Source organism: Lemur catta, chromosome 9 (assembly GCF_020740605.2).
Source record: "Lemur catta isolate mLemCat1 chromosome 9, mLemCat1.pri, whole genome shotgun sequence".
Lineage (NCBI taxonomy): Eukaryota > Metazoa > Chordata > Mammalia > Primates > Lemuridae > Lemur > Lemur catta.
Window position 1 is genome coordinate 20,503,301 of NC_059136.1, and position 22,054 is coordinate 20,525,354.

General features: G+C 44.3%; 1 protein-coding gene and 1 long non-coding RNA gene across 2 annotated transcripts in view; one reads left to right on the plus strand and one right to left on the minus strand.

The window, feature by feature from the left end:
- ATP10A (ATPase phospholipid transporting 10A (putative)) overlaps nucleotides 1-7,446 on the minus strand; it is a 144,874-nt gene extending 137,428 nt beyond the window's left edge. Inside the window, exon 1 of the mRNA XM_045560379.1 lies at nucleotides 6,923-7,446. Coding sequence (XP_045416335.1) covers nucleotides 6,923-7,386 — 464 coding nt within the window. The 5' untranslated portion in view covers nucleotides 7,387-7,446. The remainder of the gene's footprint in view (nucleotides 1-6,922) is intronic.
- Nucleotides 7,447-7,595: 149 nt separating this feature from the next.
- LOC123644621 lies at nucleotides 7,596-20,260 on the plus strand. Its single transcript, XR_006737191.1, has 5 exons — nucleotides 7,596-7,794; nucleotides 8,799-8,909; nucleotides 9,686-9,943; nucleotides 17,266-17,366; nucleotides 20,039-20,260. It is a non-coding gene; the product is annotated as an uncharacterized LOC123644621 (long non-coding RNA).
- The last annotated feature ends 1,794 nt before the right edge of the window (nucleotides 20,261-22,054 follow it).

Consider the following 22,054-nt stretch of genomic DNA (forward strand, 5'->3'; position numbering starts at 1 on the left):
ATTTGACAAAATCTGACATCCTTTCTTGATAAAAGCACTCGACAAAGTAGGAATAGAAGGGAATTCCTCTACCTGAGAAAGTGCATCTGTAAACCCCACAGCTAGCATCATACTTCATGGTGAAAGATAACATTTTCCCTCTAAGATCAGGAACAAGAGGAGGATGACCATTCTTGCCACTTCTGTTAAACATGTACTAGAGCTTCTAGCCAGGTAAATTAGGTAATAAAAAGAAATATAAGGTGTAAGATTGGAAAGGAAAAAGTAAAACTATCTTTACTTACAGATGTCATGATTGTATATAGAAAAGCCTAAGGAATCCACCAAACAAGGACTAGATATACTAAATGAGTTAGAAGGTGACACGACACATGATTAACATGTAAAATGACTGACCAAAACTCATGAATGCATTAACAGAGAAACTTTAGATTTGAAGAAAGAATGTAGTTTAATGAATAGTTTTGCACTACTGTTAATGTCTTAGTTTTGACCATTGTAGTATGATTAACTGTTAAAATTAGAGGAAGGTGGGTGAGGGGTAGACATCTGTACCATTTTACAACTTTTCTTTAAGTCTAAAATTATTTCAAAACAAAAAGTATAAAAATTTTACAAAGATAATTGGTTCCTATTGGAAAATGCTAGTGATCCAACCTCAATCACTTATTTCTCCTTTCTTATATGGGTGGTACCACTGGGAAACCAGCCAGTAGATAAGGGGCAATGTGTCTTTATAAAAGTATTTCTAGTAATGAATGGAAGAATCAGAACACCCCCATTTTTCAACCTCTAACAAATCGGTGGATATAGGCAGTGATTGTCAACAACTGCCAACATCACAAAAGGAGGAATGAGTGAACATATGTGTGTCTTGATGGAAGTACAGAACACTACCTGTAAATGTGGTTTTGATTTGATTGGCTGAAAAATTAAAAAAAAAAATGTGGTTTTAACCAAAAAAAAAAAAAAAATTCAAACCTGAACCTGATAAAGTGCTGGGCAAGTGTCTAGACCCACCTACCGCTTCACAGGAATTACAGTACAAAAACACTTGTCACATCATACCACACAAAAGTAATCAGCAAGATTCAGGCCATGGAAAACTCCACAGGACAAATAACCCAATTTCTTCAAAATAAATTATAAGGGACAAAAGGAAGAGAGATAGAGAAAGAGAGTTTTTGAGGGTAAAATCTATAGACTGAAGGAGACTTACAAGATGTATCAGCCAACTGCAATAAGTAGCTCTTATTTAGATTTGATTCAAGCATACAAATTGGAAAAAAAAATACATTTATGAGACAAGTAGAAATTTGAACACAGACCAAGTATTTGATAATATTAAGAAATGGATAATCATTCTTTAGGTATGCTAATGGCATCTGTCGTTTAGCTTAAAAACAGAATCATGCTTTTCCACAGACAAATACTGAAACATTTATGCACGAAATGCCATGATGTCTGGGATTTGCTTCAAAATAATAAGAGAGGAGGGAGAGGCTCAGAATACAGATCGTACAATGTTGGTCATAAGCTGCTAACCGCTCGAACTGGTTTATGGTACACACAGATTTATTAATGTGCACATCTCTATATGTGTGAGACTTTCTATAATAATTTTTTTAAAGAGGCTTATTTTTCCTGGGGTGGGGATGGCAAGTAGGGGAATATCTCCGAATGTGGAGTCAGAGTAGGGCGGATCTGGACTCCAATCATGGCACTGCCATCTCCTAAGAGTGTGACCTTAGGCAAGCTATTGAGCCTTAAAGCCTCAGTTTCCTCATCTGTAAAATGGGAATGTGAAAATGATAGGATTTGGGGGAAAATAAAAAGGAACTGTGCATATGGAACATTTGGCTCATATTAACAAGTAAAAAAAAAACAAAACTGTCCCAAGAATGACACTGCCTTCTGATGGCAGCTAAGTTTTTACGGAAAGAAAGGTTCTTTTTCCACTACAACTTAACCTTATGAGCCCAGTAATAGACGACATTTAACAGGTATCAAAAGAAAAATTATACCAGTTGGAGAGGAAATAGAAGAAAAAAAATTTAATTAAAAAAATTATTTCCAAACAACATGTGAATGGCAATGTGGAAATATTATTCCTTAAGTGTTTCATACCCTACATACTTGTGGGGTATGAAACACTTCTTAAAGAGAACTGGATCCTTTTTAAAGAGAACTGGATCCTTCTTAAAGAGAACTGGAAGGATACTCTAAGGCCTGAGTCTTATCTAAGGCCTGAGTCTTATCCTGGTATCTCTGCTTTTGCAAATCTTTCCCTTCAAATGACAAAAGATGCTGTGCTTCCCAGGGAAAGGTGTTTTTGCTGCTGGCCTCCTGTCACCGTGAGAGGGAGAGGAGGAGGGAATACCCCTGGCAAGGGCCAAGGGCACCACAGGGGAAGAGGCATGGCTCACTGGTAATGGGAGGGAACAAGACACAAAGGGAGAAGTGAGAGAAGGGAGACAGGAGAAATAAAAACCCTGGCAGAAAAGAAAACAAAAGGAGGACTTTGTTGAGTGAGACTATCACCTTCTCATCTACTAGGCTCTTCTGAAACAACAAATCATGACACAGAGGGGACACAGGTTGGACAGATAACCCTAGTGGACTGGGAAAATGAGTGAGAACCAAAGGAAAGGGAAGAGACAAAAGTTAGGGTAATTCCAAAATAAGCAGAGAGAACCCCCCCACCACTACCTGTTTTCCCAAAAGACGGAAAGACACCAAGAGGTCGCATTCAAACCCAAGTGCAGAGCCCAAAAGATTCATCATTCTCGATACAGACACTAAAAGGTATAACAAGGTTATATTTGAGTCATCACAAACTGTATGGAAGCAAAAGGGAAAAAAATGAAGAAAATGATACAACAGCCCAGGCAGGGTTTGGGGCAAAGATGGAGGCCACAGGCAGAGGGCCTGCCTCTGACCCGCCCTTCTGCCTCTGGGAGCAGGGCACCCGGGAGCAGGGCACCTGGGAGCAGGGCACTGGTCTACTGACTGACAGTGCTGCCTCTCACTTTACTGTCAAAGATGGCGATGAGAGTGTTTTCTCCTGTGCACCTTCCCTGGCTCCTTCCTTTGCTTTAAAGATTCTTCTTCAATTTCCTCAAAGTCTTCCTCTGACAGGCTTTCTGCTTCCAGGACTCCCGCCCTCCCCGGGTGAACTTACCCACCCTACCCCCGGCCCCTCACCCCGCTCCTCCTCCAGCCCCGCTTGCCAATATCCCTGAGGTCCTTGAGCTGCCCCTTCAGCCCCAGCCCCTGGTGTGTCTGCCTTGTCCCACCTGGACACTCCATGCTGGAGCCCCAAGTCAGCAAATGGGAAGTCCAAACACCACACAGAAGGCTAAGGCCACATCACCCTGGACTCCCACCAGGGCGCACTCTGAGTGTGTGTGTGTGTGTGTGTGTGTGTGTGTGTGTGTGTGTGTGTGTGTGTGTGTGTGTGTGTGTCGTGTGGGGGGGGCGTTGAGCTCAGGTAGCCCCTTTCTTTCCACCCATGGCCCAGAGGGAGATGGCTTCTCTGGCCAGTTTTTGCCAGCACCAAGGAGGTCTACATGGCCAGGAGGGCCTTCCCACACCCTCCCTATTCTCCTAGAGACACTGGGTGGGGTGTGCTTCCCATGGGCAAAGACCACAGGCAGGACCTCACCCCTAGAATCCCCCAGTGCTCTCTCTCAGCCTGCTGTGCGTGGCTCAAGGGGATTTTCCTAAATAGAGTCCAAAATCCATGAGAGGATAAAATGGGCTCTGGACAAGGAAACAAGAGGACTGCTTCTCAGACACCCATGGCCTAGGAAGCTGCATTTCTAACAAGCTCCATAAAAGATTCTCATAGAGAGGGGACCCAAGGACCATTTCATTGAGAAACACCACATAAATAACAGTACAAATGAGAGACACCCTATAGGCTATAAGTCAGAATACAAAGGAATGTCCGAGAAGTCACCCTCTAGGGACAGTGTCAGTGGGTGAGACTTCCCTCACTAAAGTTTGCTCTCACTCTACACTAACATATGCTCTACCTGTAGGGAATGCCCCGTGCACAGCAACTAGAGCAACCACACTTGGAGGAGGCACAACACAAACCAGACCCTGGCGGTTCACAACCATGCTTCTGATTTTCTCTGCAGAAACTAAAGTCACTGAACAGACTTTTTGGCCTGACACATAAGTTATTCTCTCTTGCACTGTCCCAGTGCCAGCTCCCCTAGACCCTGGGCTTCATGTCCATGCCCCGCTCCCCACCCCGACACCCTATAACCTGTTCCCCATCTCTGTGCCCTGATCTTGCCATGCCCCCACTCCCCACTACCTTAGCTGCAGCACTTGCCCTCCCAGCCCCTTGTCTGATCACATTTTCCCGGGTCCTCATACCACCACCCCAGACTCTGGTCCTCTGGGAGGCCTCTCCTGACCTGGGGCCTGCATCCCCAGGCTAGAAGCCCAGCCCAGGGCCTCACCCAGTGGACATGCAAACTCTGGGTGGGACCCAGCCTCCTCCTACTTCCATCCCCAGGGCCTGCCAACAGCAACTCCACACTTGCTGGGACTGGAAGAATTTGACCTGCCTTCCAAGGGAACAATGAATGGAAGGGGGGCATTGGGCTGACTGTCCTCAGGGCAGTTGGAAAGTCAATGTAAAATGCTGACAGTTTCTGCAATAGGGAAGAAGACAGGGTCTGAGGAGTCATTAAGACACCCTGAGTCAAGGACTGTACTTGAGCACTCAGAAATCCAGCTGGGTCAGAGTGGGAGGGGAGGGGCCCCTGGATGGGTGTGGTCCAAGTGGAACCTGAGGCTTCAAAGTCCCATGAAGCCTTGCAAGGTCATGGAGTCAAGAGAACTGCTTTTAGATCCCAACCTCAGTCTTCTCATCTGCAAGATGGGGATGATAGTTATTATAAGGATCAAATGACATAAAGAGTTAAAAGTACCTTGCCAACTGAAAATAAACTATATTTCCTGAGGCCTAAGTATTTCTGAAACGGAGGCTACAGGAGTTATAGGCTCAGTAATAACAGGAAGTGGTACGCATGCAAAGTCTTAAACCTGCCAGAGCCCCAGCAGGGTTCTGTGGTACAGAGTCCTTGCTCTGGGGACACTGAGGCTATCTGTGCAAGGGATGCCCCCTCCCTTCCCTGCTGAGGCTTCTGGTGAAGGGGAGCCAGGAAATCCCGCAGCCCTTTCCATCCATGTCATGCTAGCTGACTGGCGATGGGCACCTCCGGAGAGCAAGCTGGGTGGCGTTACTCAAAGTGTGGGCCGTCACGTAAGAAGCACCTCCATGCTAATCAAATGCTCAGATTCCTGGGCCCAATCCCAAGAATCAAAAACTGCTGGGTCAAAAACTTTGGAGAATTGTTATTTTTAAGAAGCTCCTTCTTACATGTTTGAGAAGCAAAGCACAGGAATATTGGAAAAGCTGTGCAGTCAGGAAACCCTGGGCCAAATCCCAGCACACTACATAACACCTGTGTGACCTTGGGCAAGTTGCTTGACCTCTGTGAACCTCTGTTGACTCTCCCTTTACATACAGTAAGTATGAAGCACAACCACTGCAGTGTAGCTGAGAGGCTGAGAGGTACTCAAGCACAGAGACAGACATTCATGGTCTTCATCTACACTATCCTAAAAGGTAGAAGCAAATATGACCCTTTGAGGGGAACAATCTGCCACTGAGAGGACAAGAGGGCTTCCTAGGGTCTCCTCATGCATGATGGAAGCCGATATGCTAATGTCCTCCTTCTCAGAGGCCCATCTCAGTCCCTATGGGAGGGATCAAGTAAGGTGAAACAGGAGGGAAAAATGGGCTGAGCTTTGGCCAAAGTCTAGGACCATCCACCTTCCTAGGAGAGGGACCTTGAGGTGGCCCTAGCTGCTAGACCCAGCTCCAAGATGGATCTCCAGCCAAGTGGCTCTCTTGGGGTGGGGGCATAAAGGAGGAAGGGCGGCAGACATCCCTGACAGGCCCGGCCTGAGGGTCTACAGCTTTGGGGAACCACAGGGAGAGAGAAACAGAGCAGGTGGAGCCCACTGGAAGGTCCTGCTACTAACCATGGCAGGGCTCACAAATGCCTCAAAGCCTCTTTCCAACCAGAAACAGGTTAATATTTAATATTAAGAAAATTATAGGCCGGGCGCGGTGGCTCACACCTGGGAGCCGAGGTGGGTGGATCGTTTGAGCTGAGGAGCTCGAGACCAGCCTAAGCAAGAGCCAGACCCCGTCTCTACTAAAAATAGAAAGAAACTAGCTGGACAACTAAAAATACATAGAAAAAATTAGCCGGGCATGGTGGTGCATGCCTGTAGTCCCAGCTACTTGGGAGTCTGAGGCAGGATTGCTTGAGCCCAGGAGTTGAAGGACGCTGCTGTTTTTACCCCTGCCCTTCTACCTGATCTGTGCGGACCCATCACAACTTGGTGACAGTTCAACTCTGTTTTCCCAAGACAAGCTGTCATCTAAGACTGAGCTTTATATTCCTGAGTTGGTTGTTAAACATCCCAGACTACGGTGCCTGGCCAGACTGAGGCAGGAACTTCAGGCGATGGTGCCCTGAGCTGGATTTCCCTCCCTTTTACTTCAGGCGGGAGCTGTGGGGATGAGGATGCCCAGCAGCCGCCAGATTTCAGCCCTGGGACATTCTGGCTCAGACGCGAAGTTAGAGGAACAGTCAGTCCGGGACAGGACAGGGGATCCCTGTGCGCCCCGCCATCTAGGGCACCCCGTCAGTCGCAGTGTCTTCACCCGGCACCGGTCCCGCGCGACCGGGCCCTCCGCCCCGCGTCGAGCCGTCCGTCCCCAAGCACCCCCGCCCCGTGCCGCTCACACCGCGCCCAACGCCAAGTTCCCGGGAGCGCCCCGGCCCTGCGCCCACTCCGCGCTCGCCGCCCAGCTCGCCAGACTCACCTGCTGAAGACAAGACAGCCCAGGTGGTTGATCTCGTGGTCGGAGCGGTGGCGGCTGTAGTCCTCCCACAGGTCCTTGAAAGCCGTGACGGCCAGGATGAAGAGCACCGGCGCCAGCGCCAGGCCGGGCTGGAAGGCGTTCACCGCCGGCACGAAGTTGAGCAGCGCGATGAAGACGAAGTACACGTTGGCCAGGCGGTGGAACTGCTCGAACAGGTTCTTGGGCAGGAAGGACAGCAGCGTGTATTTGGTGGTCTTGAGCCGGTTGTCGGCCAGGTGCTGGGCACACACGAGCCGCCGCCGCTCGCCTTTGGCCGCGCCCGCCGCGGGGTCCTCGGCGCCCGGGGGCGGCAGCAGGTTGGAGCGCACCGTGCGCGTCCTGCCTTCCCGGCGCCGGCGCCGCCGCCGCCGCCGCCGTCGTCCTGGGGGTCCCGGCTCCTCGGCCGCCTCCGGCTCCCGCTCCATGGCCGCGTGTCGCCGCGCCCGGCTCCTCCGCTACTCAAGCCCGCCCGCGCCAGCCTCTTAGGTGATCATCGCCCGCGGCGGCGCGGGCTCCCTGCCTGCGGAGCACACGGAGACCTTGGTCAGCGCGCCGCGAGGGGGCCCGCCCCGCCCAGCGCGCCCAGCCCGCTTCCAGCCCCCGCCGCCCGTCCGCAGTCCGGCAGGGCGCGGCCGGGCCCGGAGCCACGGCGCGCAGAGCCCGCCTGTCCTCGCTCGCACCGCCCACCCGCCCGGCGCCCCGACGCGGACACGCCGGACAGACAGCGCTAAGCGAAAAGAGCCCGAGCTGGAAACTTTCGCGGGGTTTAGTTTCGTTTCCCAGAAGCATCAGTTTGGTCGCAAAACATTGAAAACGCGCGCTGCCACCAGTAGGTGAGAGAAAACTGCGGGCTGCGAGAGAAAGGGCCCCGCAGCCCCGGGCAGCCCACGCGCTCTTCCAGGGCCAGACCTGCCTGGTCCTGGATGGGGAGAGGGTCTCGGGGGACCCTGGAATAGGAACTTCCTCTTGGAACCAACTGGAGTCAAAGTCCGAAGGAGCCACGGCATACTAGTGCTCCCATTTTTAAATCTTATTCACGGAGCACATGTGGTTCTGGAGAGACCCGGCGAAAGGGGGAGGCCGTTCCGCATTGCCTCTACGACCTGCCCTATCCCACTACCCAGACCCACCTACTTTTAAGATTCAATTCTTGGATGAAATAGACTGTTTTCTTTCTATGATCATCACTGCCTTTCCTTATGCCACTAAATAAGGACTTTTTTTCTTTCTTCCTTTTCCTTTTTCATGGAAAGGAAGACTGTTTCACTGTAGCAAAGAAGGGCTTTGGTCTGCAGGCATTTGAGTCTCCTTTTCCCTCCCTGGGAAACCACAAAGAGCAAAATGTCCCTTATGTGCTGTAGCTCTGAGGTGGCAGCTATGACCCAGACAGAGCCCAGGAATGGAGGCTGGTTGCTGGGGAGGGGAGGATCAGGAGAGTGGGCAGAATGTGGGGCAGAGGGCTCCCCTCCGTATTCATGGGGTGTCAGAGAGAGGCAGGTGAAAGTTGGGTGATGGTAGAACAAACTTTGCCCCAAAACAGGAATGGGGACTCCCCTACTTCTGCAGAAAGACCCCACAGATGTACTGCAGCCGTGACTGTTTGCCTCCCACTTTAGAGTTACTGAGATGGGAAGCAGGAATTTCTTGCCTAGGGGGCCAGGCCCCACCCCTAGCCTTGCACCCTGGCTTACCCCTGCCCAGCTATCTCTGGCTTTCACATCTCTAGGGCAGCCCTGCTGCAGTCCACAGTATTTACCAGAATCCAGTCTCAGGGCATAGTGACAGGTACTAAGAAAATCATCCAGGCCATATATGGAGTCCCATCCCTCCCCCCCAGTCACAGGTACAATTTTGAGGCGTGGAGGCCCAGATCAGAGAAAGATTTGGCTGAAATATCTGCACTTTCCGGGAAAGGAATGAGCTCTCACATGGACCGGTGGCATCCAAAGTGAGTATGAACAGCAAGTGAAGGGCCACAGCTTCCCCTGCCCTGTGCCTGACACTGCAGGGCTCCATATTCTCCTCTGTCAGCCCACCCAGTGATGCCTGAGCCCTGCCTGCTCCTTTAATTCCCACAGTGGCCTGCTATCTTCACAGGTGCCCCCAGGTTTGCCCCAGAGCCTCCCAGTCTCCTTGCTGTTGCCAAAGTAACTACTTGTCCCCTCTGTTTCATTTCCTTACCCTGGAGCTTCCAGGAGTCCCCTGTTGCTTGCAAAGTCAGATGCTAACTCCTCAGGCAGAGGTCCCTTGAGGCTGGGAGGGGAACTGGCACCAATGTGCTGATTTAATTCTGCCCCTCCCTAGTCCAGGCCCAGCCCCAGGGTGAGTGATCTCCTTACCCTCCTCAGAATAGGCCTCCTCATCCCATCTACATTCCGCGCTAAGGTTCCAAGATTCTGTGAGTCACACTGCTCCTTAAACCTGGAATCTTTCCCCACTTGCTCTTTACCAATCCAAACTCAGCATTTGAGATAGAGCCTCAACTCACCTCCCAGCAGGTCTCTGCGCTGTGTGATCCATCCTACCTCACAGGGGTTTTGAGCTTGGCTGTCTTCTGCCCGATAAATCCTCAGATTCCTGACTGGCCAGGCAAGAGTGAGACTCTCATGTGTTCTGGCCATCCGGACCACTGGGCACTGCTGGGCTCCAGGCAAATCACTGTAATCATCCTTGTTTGATAAATACTATTACTGATCACCTGCTGTGCGCCTGGTCCTGTCTTAGGCACTGGGGATATGGAGAATAATGGAGGACAAGAGACATCCTCAGGGAGCTGCAGCAACTAAGCACGAAATCACGAGACCCTCCAGAGAGTCAAGAGTGGACCCCAGGGTTTCAGGAATGATGAAGGGAGGCCTTTCCAAAGAGGGCAAACTTGAGTTGGAACCTGACAAGATGGGGTGGAAGAACCCTCCAGGCAGAGGGAACAGCTCTGTAGAAAGGCCCCCAAGAAGGAGAAATCTCAGGATACTCAAGAAACAGGTAAGGCCTCTGCCTCGCGTTCGTTTAGAAACCTCTCACCCCAGGGCCTTGTGCTTTAGGTGGTGAGGGCACTTGGGGAACACAGCAAGTCCCTACTTTGGAGCACTGAGTCCTCCTGTGGGAATCCCAACAGAGAAGGCTCAGGAAATGAAGGGACACCAGAAACTGGGCCAGCAGGTGTGTGCTCCTACGACTGAAGATAGGACAGTCAGCGGGGGCCTCCCTGGCAGCAATGAGCAGAAGTCTCAGGACACAAGCGGTATAGACATCTGGGGAAGAAACGACACAGCCCGAGGGTGCAGGGGTTCCCAGCAAGGAGGCCGGGGTGGCCAGAGCTGAGTGGGAGATCAGAGAGGTGTCCCAGAGTGGGGTCATGTCAGGCCTTGTGGATCCTGGTGAAGATTTTGGCTTTTAAGTGAGAGGGGAAGCCTCGGGAGGATTTTGAGCAGAGGCATCATGTGACTGCACTCAGGTTTTCAGAGATCATCCCTGTTGCAGCGTGATTTGAATGCAGAAAGGCCAGGGTAGAAGCGTGGAGAGGTCATAGTGAGCAGCCACTGCAGTGATCCTGCAGGGGATGGTGGCTCAGGCTGGGTGGCCATGATGGAGATGGGACATGGCCTACTTAGAGCACATGGAATATGCTATTGGACAGGGTGTGGGATGTGCAAGACAGGAGGTGAGGGTAGCCACGCAGATGAAAATTCAAGTTGCCATCTACAGTGTCAGAAGGACAGAGTGTGGGGCAGATGAGAGGTGCCCACCAGCCTGTGGGAGTAGAGAGTGGGCAGGCAGCTATGCACGAGTCTGAGACCAGGGGAGGGGCTCAGCTGGAGACGTCAGTCTGGGGTCAGGAACAGGTCTTGGTGGAGGAGAAAGTGGCTGCACACAGGAGGGTGTGCAGCCCCCTCTACATTTGCCCCAAGTGCAACAGGAAGCCATAGGCTGCCCTAAGCAGTGGCATGAGATGAGAGGATCTGATTTTCCCTTTTAATAGATGGAAGATCCATTCCAAGCACAATGGGAGCAGGAGAGGCGATAAATTAGCAGGTGACTTAGATCCAAAGGTGGACAGACAAATGTGGACAAATTGGAAGTACATCTTCCATGGTCAAGGGGTTGGATGTTTAAAGGAGAAAAGAAATGAATCCACATGATACCAAAGAATTTAATCAATGACTTAGAGAAGAACAGGTTTGGAGGAGAAAATACAAAGCTCAGTATAAGTCATGTAAAGTGTGAGGTGCCTGTTTCATATCACATGGGCATGGTAAATGGCAATGGGGTATCGAAATCTGGACGTGATAAGAGAGGCCAGCACTGGAGACAGGGATGCTTGATGTCACCAGGCATCTGTGATCTAGAGCTGTGTGTTGAAGAGATTGCACCTAGAGATAAAGTGTAAATAGAGTGCAGAGAAGAGGCTCTTGGTGTTACTTTCCCACTGAGAAATGTAGAGGATTGAATGTGACAATTATCAAGATTGCTTCCAGCTTTCATGTACCAACAATTAGCACCTTTGGTGATTGATGCTTGCTTTAAAAATAATTATGGAATAAGTGAGAATCATGTTCCACAGTGCTTTAACCTGACAGCATTTGTTCCATATTTACTCTTGTGATTGCCCTTAAAAAAAAAAAGCATAAGAAATTTGAAATTTGTAAAATCAGACACAAACACTATCCATTAATTAATATGACCTAACATTCATCCTAACAGTACCAAAATATAGAGCCATGAAAATTTAAATAAAAGTAATTGACTAATAATTGGATAATTTGAATCTATGATAATGTACTTAATCTCAGAAATAAAAATTCTGGAGATATAAGTAAAGATTTATATTATAAAATGCCTGCCTGAGCACATTTGTTCTCCCTTTAAAAAGACAAATGGGCCAGGCATGGTAGTTCACACCTGTCATCCCAGCACGTTGAAAGATGGAAGGATCTCCTGAGGCCAGGAGTTCAAGACCAGCCTGAGCAACATAGTGAGATCCCCGTCTCTACAAAAATTTTTTTAAAAATTAGCTGGGTATGGTGGTATGCACCCGTAGTCCCAGCTACTCTGGAGGCTAAGGCAGGAGGATCACTTGAGCACAGGAGTTTGAGGTTGCAGTGAACTATGATCATGCCACTGCACTCCAGCCTGGGTAACAACAGAGTGAGACCCTCTCTCTAAAAATAAATAAATAAAAAGACAGATGATTTTTTTTAAAGAATCATTGTGCTGGGAAACTATGAAAGTCTCTTCAGAAGACAAAAAAAGATACCTCAGAAGATATCAAAGGATAGTAGGAAGATATATAAAGCTGATGAGAGTGGATTAGTGGGAAAGGCTAACAAGTACAGAAAAATACATTGTAGAGTTAAGTAGGCAAGGACAGTTTAAAAAAGTGACTTTTTAAAAGCAAATCCCTCGAGAATACACAGAATCTGAGAGAGCAGGCCTGGGGTCATGAGCCGTTCTGGGATCCCGGGCAGCTGGGAAGTAATGAGTCGCTGCATCCAGGACCACTTCGGTGATTCTGAGGTGCAGCCACGTTTAGGAACCTCTGGTCACCATCTGCAGTTCTAAGTACAAACCTGTATTACAGTCAAAAGTCCCTGGATTTTTTAGAACTGGTAGCATGAAAGGAAAGCAAACGCCACCCGAGTGAGTTTTTCCTCTCTAAGAAAAAAGAGCTAATGCAGAACACAGACAGTAACATTAAAAGTCGTCATTGTTATCCTCAGCAAGATCCACCAGACCAGCCCATCCATAAAATTGCCATGGAAAAGAAATAAATGAGCAAGAGAAAAGAATTCTTGGAAGTGGGAAACATGATGGGTAACACATTTTTTAAAAACACAAAGGGGGGCAAAATTAGCAATTTAGATGATCAAATTGAGGAATTCTTTCAGAATGTAGGGCATAAAAATAAAGACATGAAAATGTGATGGAAGAGGCTAGAAATGTGGTAGGCGGATCCAGAAAAGTCCCTCACATTTCTGCTTGTTGCTCATAGCTGGCCAGGAAAATTGGACCAACCTTCAGGGGACGTCTAGGAAAGATGGACAAATATTTACAGAAAAACTATTTTAAAGCCTCAGGGAACTGAGAGGGCAGCCAAAAATGATGGGACCAAACCACAGAGCTGAGCCCGGCTGGGACTGCGGCTGTCCTACACAGCCCACCCAGTACTCTCTGTCCCCTTCCAGGCTCCATCTGAATTTGCATATACAGACATCAGATGTGTTTATTGACTGCTCCTCCCCTCCGTGGCTAGACCAGCTGGTCCACAAAGCAGGGGACAGTGTCTGCCACGTCACCACTGAAAGGCATCCCCCATCCCTAGAAGAGCAATGCACAGGGCAGCCTCTTACTAAATATCCAGTGAATGAATATTCACCTTTATTTCATAATAGATAAGCATCAACACAATTTTGCAAGAAGTAGATTTTCAATATGGGCTTCTATATTAGTCAAAATAATATTCAACTATCCTGGCAATTAAATGAATTTGTGCTAAAAGGGCTCAGAGAAACAACCCTTATGCTTGTCTGCTAAAGAAAAAATATTTAACTTGTCATCTGTGATAATATACTCGTATGATAAATAAAATATAAGTTAATACAAATGACTCAGGAATAAGTAAACATTTTGAATAGATTAACAAGCCCCACAAGATCTTGAAAGGGTCCCATCCTCCAAAACCACATAATAGAGAACATTTGACAAAGTCTGTTGAAACTTTAAAATACTGTAATCCCTTTATTTTATTTACAATATAGTATAGAAATATTAGGACCTTCCCAATTCATTCTATAGGGCCAGCAAAACCTGCTATTGAAACCAGAAAGTGGAATTGCAAGAGAATGCTATAGTTGATTTATAGTTTTTTTTAACCGTATGGTAATATTTATAGGTATAAATATTATTATAGAAAAGAAAAAGGCAAAATTTGTCATGATTTGCAACCTTGTGGTTTTTGTCAGGGAAGTGGTATGTAATGACGCTAACTGCGTGATGAAGATATACAAATCAGTTAGTTTCTCCTATACAAGACAATTAGAAAATGCAATGGATCAACAAAAGGATCTCATTTTTGCAATAAAATGTTTAAGGAAAAATAATAAGAATCAGTTCAAGATGCTTGCAGATAATCATAGCAAACAATAGCAGCATTAATATTTGACCTTTGTAGAACATGTAGCACTGGCCAGGCATGTGCTTCTCATTTTACAGTCACTGTCTTTCTCCACCCACCTGGTCATTCCTTGAGGCAGAGAATGCTTGTCCCAGTATTGAAGATGAGAAATATGATACCAAATGGCTAGTCAACTTAAAATTTTACTGAATGTGATAAAGGAAGATCGAAACAGGTGCAGAAATATGCGATATCCCTGAATGGAACTCTGAAAATAACCTGTTGATTTCATACATTTTCCAAACTAATTACAACTGGATTTATTTTTTCAACATGACAAATTGACTATAAAGTAGCTGTATCAGTCGGAATTCTCCAGAGAAACAGAACCAGTAGGAGATAGATCGATAGATAAATAAATAGATAATAGATGTATGAGAGGAGATTTATTAGGGAAATTGGCTCACATGATTATGGAGGCTGAGAAGCCCCACAATATGCCATCTGCAAGCTGGAGAACCAGGGAAACATGTGGTATAGTTCAGAATAAATAAAGATCAATAAGTAAAAAATAAATTTTGAGATAGGAAAATAATAACCTACTACATTGACAAAAAATTAAGAAGTTCCACAATACTTGAGAAGTTGTGGATTAGAACAATACTTGAGGTTTGAAATGGTGTGGATTAGAATGAACTCTTTTCTTTCTTTCTTTTTCTTTTTTTTTTTTTTTTTTTTTTTTGAGACAGGGTCTCCCTCTGTCACCCAGGTTGGAGTGCAGCAGCCTGATCATAGCTCACTGTAGCCTCCAACTCCTGGACTCCAGTGATCTTCTCGCCTCAGCCTCCCGAGTAGCTAGGACCACAGGTGCACATCACCATGCCCAACTAAGTTTTTTATTTTTGTAGAGACAGGTTTTGCTACGTTGACCAAGCTAATCTTGAACTCTTGGGTTCAGGTTATCTTCCCACCTCGGCCTCCCAAAGTGCTGGGAAGAAGGAACTCTTAAACATTGTTGGTGGAAGTATGAAGTAGTATAACCACTTTTTTAGATGTTTGATGTTTCATCTGAAAGTTGAACATTCAAAGTCCTTAAAAGTCAGCACCCCCATTCTTAAGAATATGCCCAAAGAAACTGCATACAAATACCACACTTGTTCACAAAATAGTGTAATTTATTCCAGCATTGACTGTGTACAGTAACATACTAACAAAATTTAAAATTTATACAGCAATGAAAATGAATGAACTATGGCTACACAAAACATGGAGAAATTTTATTAATAGAAACCTAATGGTAGGTGAAAAAGTAAGTCCCAGAAGACAACGTACAGTACAATACTATTTTTATAGAGCACAGATACTACTAGCAATACTAAGCAAAATACTGTTAAACATACTTATGTATGTGATAAGGTTGTTTCTTATAAAACTACACATGTGCTGAGTGTGGTGGTACACACCTACGGTTCCAGCTACTCAGGAGGCTGATGTGGGAGGATCCCTTGAGCCCAAGAGTTTGAAGCCAGCCTAGGCAACATAGTGAAACTCTATCTCTAAAAAAAAAGTTGTTTTTAATTAAAATATAAATTTAAAAAATAAAAATAAATGTGTTTACCATACAACTCAGCAATTGTACTCTCAGGCATTTATCTCAGAGAAATTAAAACTTATATTCACACAAAAATTGTACACAGATGTTCATAGCACCTCTATTCATAATAGCCAGGCACTGGAAACAAACCAAATGCCTCCACCAGGTGAATGGATAAACAAACTAGGCACATCCATACCATGGAATTAACTCTTCAGCAATAAAGAGAAATGAGCTATCAATGCACACAACTTGGATGGATCTCAAGAGAATTATGCTGAGTGGAAACAGCCAATCTTTAAAGGCCACATATTGTAGAATTTTATTAATAGAGCTTCTTGAAACAACAACATAATAGAGATGGAGAGTAAATTAGTGGTTGCCAATGGTTACAAAGGGTGAGAGGGAGACACCTGGGTGTGACTATGAAAGGGTAGCATGCAGGATCCTCGTGGTGTATTTAACTGGAGTGGTATTCACATGAATCTGCACGTATGACAAAATTGCATAGAAGTAAATATACATACACATATGGGTGCATGATGAAATTTAAATAAAGTTGATTAATGTTATTAAGTTTAATTATTAATTACTATTGTGTTTATATTTTTATAAATTTTATTTATTTTTTTTTTTTATATATTTTTTTTTATTTCAGCTCATCATGGGGGTACATAAGTTTAGGTTATATACATTTTCCATGTCCCACCCATCCCCCCGAGTCAGAGTCCCAAGCGCGTCCGTTCTCATTCTCCAGACAGTGCACCTGGCACTCATCATGTAGTCATACCTCCATCCCCTCCCCCCCCCACCTCCCCGGGTCTGCACCTTCAAGCATGACCATTCCCCAGAGGGTGTGCAACGCACTCATCATGTAGGCATACACCCATCCCCTCCCCCCACCCCCCATCCCAGTCTGATATCCAATTGGTATCCTTCCCTGATGTACATTTAGGTGATGATCAGGGAAACCAGTTTTCTGGTGAGTACATGTGATGCTTGTTTTTCCATTCTTTGGATACTTCACTTAGAATAATGGGTTCCAGCTCTCTCCAGGAGAACCAAAGAGATGTCGTATCATTGTTATTTCTTATAGCTGAGTAGTACTCCATGGTATACATATACCACAGTTTACTAATCCATTCGTGGATTGATGGGCACTTGGGTTGTTTCCACATCCTTGCGATTGTAAATTGTGCTGCTATAAACATTCGGGTACAGGTGTCTTTGTTAAAGAATGACTTTTGTAGTTATATTACAATTACTTAAATATGTAAACAGTATATTATTTAAGTATATTATAATAGATAAATATTTGAATAATCATTAAAATTATTTTAATTTTATTGATTTTATTTAATTTTACTAATGTTAATTTTCTGGTTGTACTATTTCTTTATATTATCATTATGCTTTAAAACTAGCATATATATATATATATAAATATATAATGTTTGTATACCAAATGATACATTGAAGTGGGCCATACACACACACAAAAAGAAACACTATAAATTCTACTATCAACATAAAATCACAAGAGAGAGATATCCCACTATATATTAGTTAAAGATAATATTTCTGTTGGTTTTCATGCAGGAATGTACAACTGGGACAGAAATAAGAGTTCAGAAACACATTTCTGTATACATGGAAATTTAGTCTGTGATAAATGTGGAATTTCAGATCAATGGAAGAAAGTAAGTATTATTCAATATATGGCATTAGAAAAATTTTCTGGGGAAAAAGTCAAATCTTTATTTTACAACATAAACTAACTAAATACATTCCAGGTGGGTTTATTACTTAAACTTTTTAAAAAGGAAAAATATTATAGAAATGCTTCCATCTTTATAATGCTGGAGTGAGAAAGATCTTTCTAAACAAGAACAAAACCCAGAAGCCATCAAGGACAAAGTCAACTGCATGAAAACCTAATACTTCTGTAGCATAAAAGCCTAACATATGAACATATTAAAGGGAAATAACATTTAAACAGAGAAAGGATGAGTCCATACTATATGTCCATTAAAATTTTTTTTTAATAATTGACACATAATTGTACATGTTTATGGGGTACAGAAAAATGAAGTAGAATCGAAGGGGCTGGAAAGGAAGGATATCCACGCATCACTGAATGAAGAAAAAGGGAGTTGGAAAATGATATGTGTAATATGTGTTATACCCCACTTGTGGAATATGGACAAAGTATACAGCAATGTATCCCTGTGTAGTTTTCCAGAGCTGCTGTACAAAATACCACAAACCAGATGACATAAACAACAGAAATGTATTGTCTCTCAATTCTAGAGGCTGGAAGTCTGAAATCCAAGTGTCCACAGAGTTGGTTCTTTCTGAGGGCTGTGCGGAGAATCTGTTCTAGGCCTCTCTCATAGCTTCTGATGGTTTGCAGGCAATCTTTGGCATTCATTGTCTCATAGAGGCATCACCTCAATGTCTTCCTTCATGTTTCCTTGACATTCTTCCTGTGTCCATGTCTATGTCCAAATTCCCCCTTTTTGTAAGGACATCAGTCATATTGGATTAAAGTTCACCCTATTCCAGTATGACCTCATCTTGCCTTAAATAATTGCATCCTATTTCCAAATAAAGTCATATTCTAAGGTACTAGGATTTAGGATGTCAACATATGAATTTGGGGAGAAGACAACTTAACCCATAGTAATCCCTAAGTAGCAAGATTAATGAATTAAGTGATTCATGGAGTAAATGTTTACTGACCAGGCCGTAGGAGGATGAGCAGGCAAGAATGAAAGAGGGGACATTCAATTTTATCTTACAGACTAATCGAATTCATGTTTGGGCAAATAATATATTATTAGGTATATTAGATAGACAGATAGATAGTTAGTTAGAATGAAGGACTTGTTAAGAGAAGAAGGTGATTGCTGCTGAGGAGCGAGAACTACTATCCCAAGAAGGCCTGAGTCCTGTTATGATTGTTCTAAAGGGCAACCCATTCTTGCAAAAGCTATTTCACAAAATAAATGCAATCATTAAGCACCTGCTATGTACCACACTGTAATTGCCATCAGGATTACAACTTAACGTGTGGTCTGTAGGCCACTTTGTGCATTGCATGTTAGGAAAAGCATTCTCAAAGTAGGAAGCAGTATGTTGACTTTACATTCTGGGGCAAGTTCTTTATCTTGTCTCAGAGAAGCCAACTAACAGAAGTGGATGTGCTACTTAATAGCACAGGAATAGGGCTTGTTGCTGCCCTCTGAAGCCCATGCAAAACTCCAGCACAACATTGGAGGCTCCACCATTGTGGCCAGCCTACAGGCACAGACTCTGTAGGAGCTGCCCCCAGGAGCCATGCATGGTGAGGCCAGACAGCCTCCCAGTGCGGCTGTGCGTCCCCCAGCAGCCCGCAGAGAGACACTGACCTCTCCAACCCATCCAGGCAACCTCCTCCAGTGTTGTTGCTCTCCCACCACTGCATTTCCATTTCTACTGTAATATACCATCCCAGACCTTCCTTTTTGATTCTCAAGAGCATATTTTGGAAGTAAAAAAAAAAATCCTGAAAATATACTCTTTCTCATTTTATGCCTCCTACATCAGTTCTACTCCCAAATGACCAAAAGAAAGTGCATATATAGAAGGGCTGGGGGAAAAAATCACCAAGATCAACAGTTCTAGATCCTACATCCTTCCACTTGCAAACACCTCAGTGTCTTGATGTGATGCCAATTTTGTGCTAGAAACCTCTGTAGGGCTCCAAGGCTCAGAGAAAAGATAATACTACCTGGAGAGAGGTAGTCGAGAAAGGCTCCAAACAGAGGTGGTCCTTGAACTGGGTGGGCCTCCAAAGGAGAGCAGGAGCTTGCCAAGCAAAAGGGGAAATTGCCAAGTATTTCTGGGCTTCTGCAAGAATTTCAGCATGTCTGGAATTCAAATGTTATGACCAATAAGGATGGAGGGGCAGCAGACCAGGTAAAAAAGGATCTTGTGTGAGCTCTATCAGCGTGTTCATTCTGTATCCCATACATGGTGAGGAGTTACGTGATTCTACCAATTGCCTTTGCTCTTTAGCTACCCAAACACAATTTTACACATGTTCCTTTTCTTCTGTCTGTAATTATTGTCTTCTGGCTTGGTTGAAACTTTCACTTTTTTAAATAAATAAAACTCAGGTTACATTTCAAGTACATCCTGCTGGTATTTTTACTATCAGGATTATGGTTATGGCAAGTGCAATAATTCGTAAGCTCCAAGGAAGTAGAGGGGTTGAAGGAGACAAAAATATATGTATAGGTGAGTGAAAAGCATGCATTTTTAAACTGCTTTTATTAACATTACACATCTATTTCTCAACTGGGTTTGCCAAATGCATTTTAAATTCCAGCATCCAGGGATTCGCGTGGTGACGTGGCAGAAGGTAGCATTTGAAGCACAGACAGCAGAAGACCTTTCTATTGTGCTGTATTCCTCAAAGTTAGTTTTTTTTTTAAATCAAGCTATTTCAAAATCTGTGTTCCTGCTTTCAATTTGTGTTGTTTTTTGTTTTTCTTGTTTTAAAGTGTGGATAAAATTTATAAAGTATATAACCTATATGTGAGGATGTTTGTAAATCCCTGAAATACAAATTTTAAAAGAAAAGAAAAGGAACCTTTTGGCAGCTTACTTCCATTTCTAGGCATGATGGAGTAACTGGTACCAGACTAGCTCTTCCACTGTAAACAGCTGTAAATGCGAGCAAAATGCGTGAGGCCATGGTTTGCAGATACCGGGCAACAGGAGGATTGGACTGTGATCCCTGAAAGGGGGGGAAATGTGAGGAGAGCACCAATATTGCCTAAGTTTGCTCCTGAGGGCATTTTCCAAACTGCAGCTGAGGGTGGGGGGAGGTGGAATACACCCAGAACATGATTGAAGGTCTCACTGAATAACAGAGCTTTACTTAAAGCTCAGGCCGACAGGGTATCAGAAAGAGTGGAGACCTGTGCAGAGAAAGAGGTACAAAAATCTGCATAGTGTCCACTTAAGTCTTTGGCTAGATGCTAAGTTATGCGTATGTAGGTACTCTGCAAGACCTGGCAGTAAGCAAGCTGCTAAATTGAACAGAAATTCCAGAGATTGCAGAGCTTGTAGTGATGGAAGGCATAGGAGTTCTACCTGCCTGAAGTTTCTGTCCTCAAAGACAGTGATGAACACCCTGAATATTCAGATGAGCCCTTGGGAAGGCCATGCCTGAGAGGCAGAGCTACCTCAGTTAAAGAGTAAGGGCTACTCTAGACCCACAATGTCAAAGTCCAGAAACCAGTCTGGATCAAGCTGAACCACCATTAAATTAACTGCTTACCAGAATAAAACACACAGGTCTAAAAGAAGAAGAAGTAGAAAAAAAAGACTATCAGCAACATAGCATGCACAATGGTAATAATGAATTTAAAAATAAGATTTGTCAGAAGAAAAATAGAAACTGCAAAAAGAACAAATTGGAAATTCTAGAACTGAGAAGTACAATGTATGAAATAAAAAACTCACTGGATGGGCCTAACTGTAGATTGAAAATGATAGAAACATACTCAATTTACATGCATATAGATAAATATAAATTGTCCAATCTTAATAACAGAGAAAAAATATCGGAAAAGTGTGTGGAGATTCACTGTTCTGTAGGTCAATATTTCATAGTCTAACATATGGACGGGTAAAGTCTTAGGAGGAGAAAAGAAAAAGAATAGGTCAGAAAAAATATTTGAGGATATAATAACCAAACACTTCCCTAATTTGTTAAAACATAAGCTCCCATAAGTTTACAAGAAGCTCAGAAAACTCTAAGCAGCATAAATAAAAGAAAAATACAACCAGGCCTAGTAGAGTCAAAGTGCTGAAAATCAAAGGTAAGGAGAAAATCTTGAAAGCAGCCAGAATAAAACAGACACGTTACATATAGAGGAATGATGTATGAATGTAGCTACTTCTTGTCAAACAATGGAGGCAGTAGGACAGCTGAATGGTATCTTTAAAGCACCAAAAGAAAAACAAAAAGCAACCCTCTCAATCCAGAATTCTATATCCAGCAAAAATATCAGTCAAAAATTAAGGTGAAATAAAGACAGTTTGAGATAAATAAAAGCTGAGAGAATTTACCACCGGTTGTCCTGAATTAGAAGAGAAGCTAAAAGGTTTTCAGGTTGAAAAGAAATGGAGAAAACTGGATATATAATAGTAAACATAAAAGTAAGAAGACAGTATGTTATATTTCATTTCTTAATGTCTTTGGAAAACAAACGTCTCTTAAGCAAAAATTATGACAATTTATTGTGAGGTTTATAACTTAAGCAAATTTAAAATATATGACAATAGCACAAAAAGTGGAGGTTAAATGGAAATTACTACAACCTACAGGTATTAA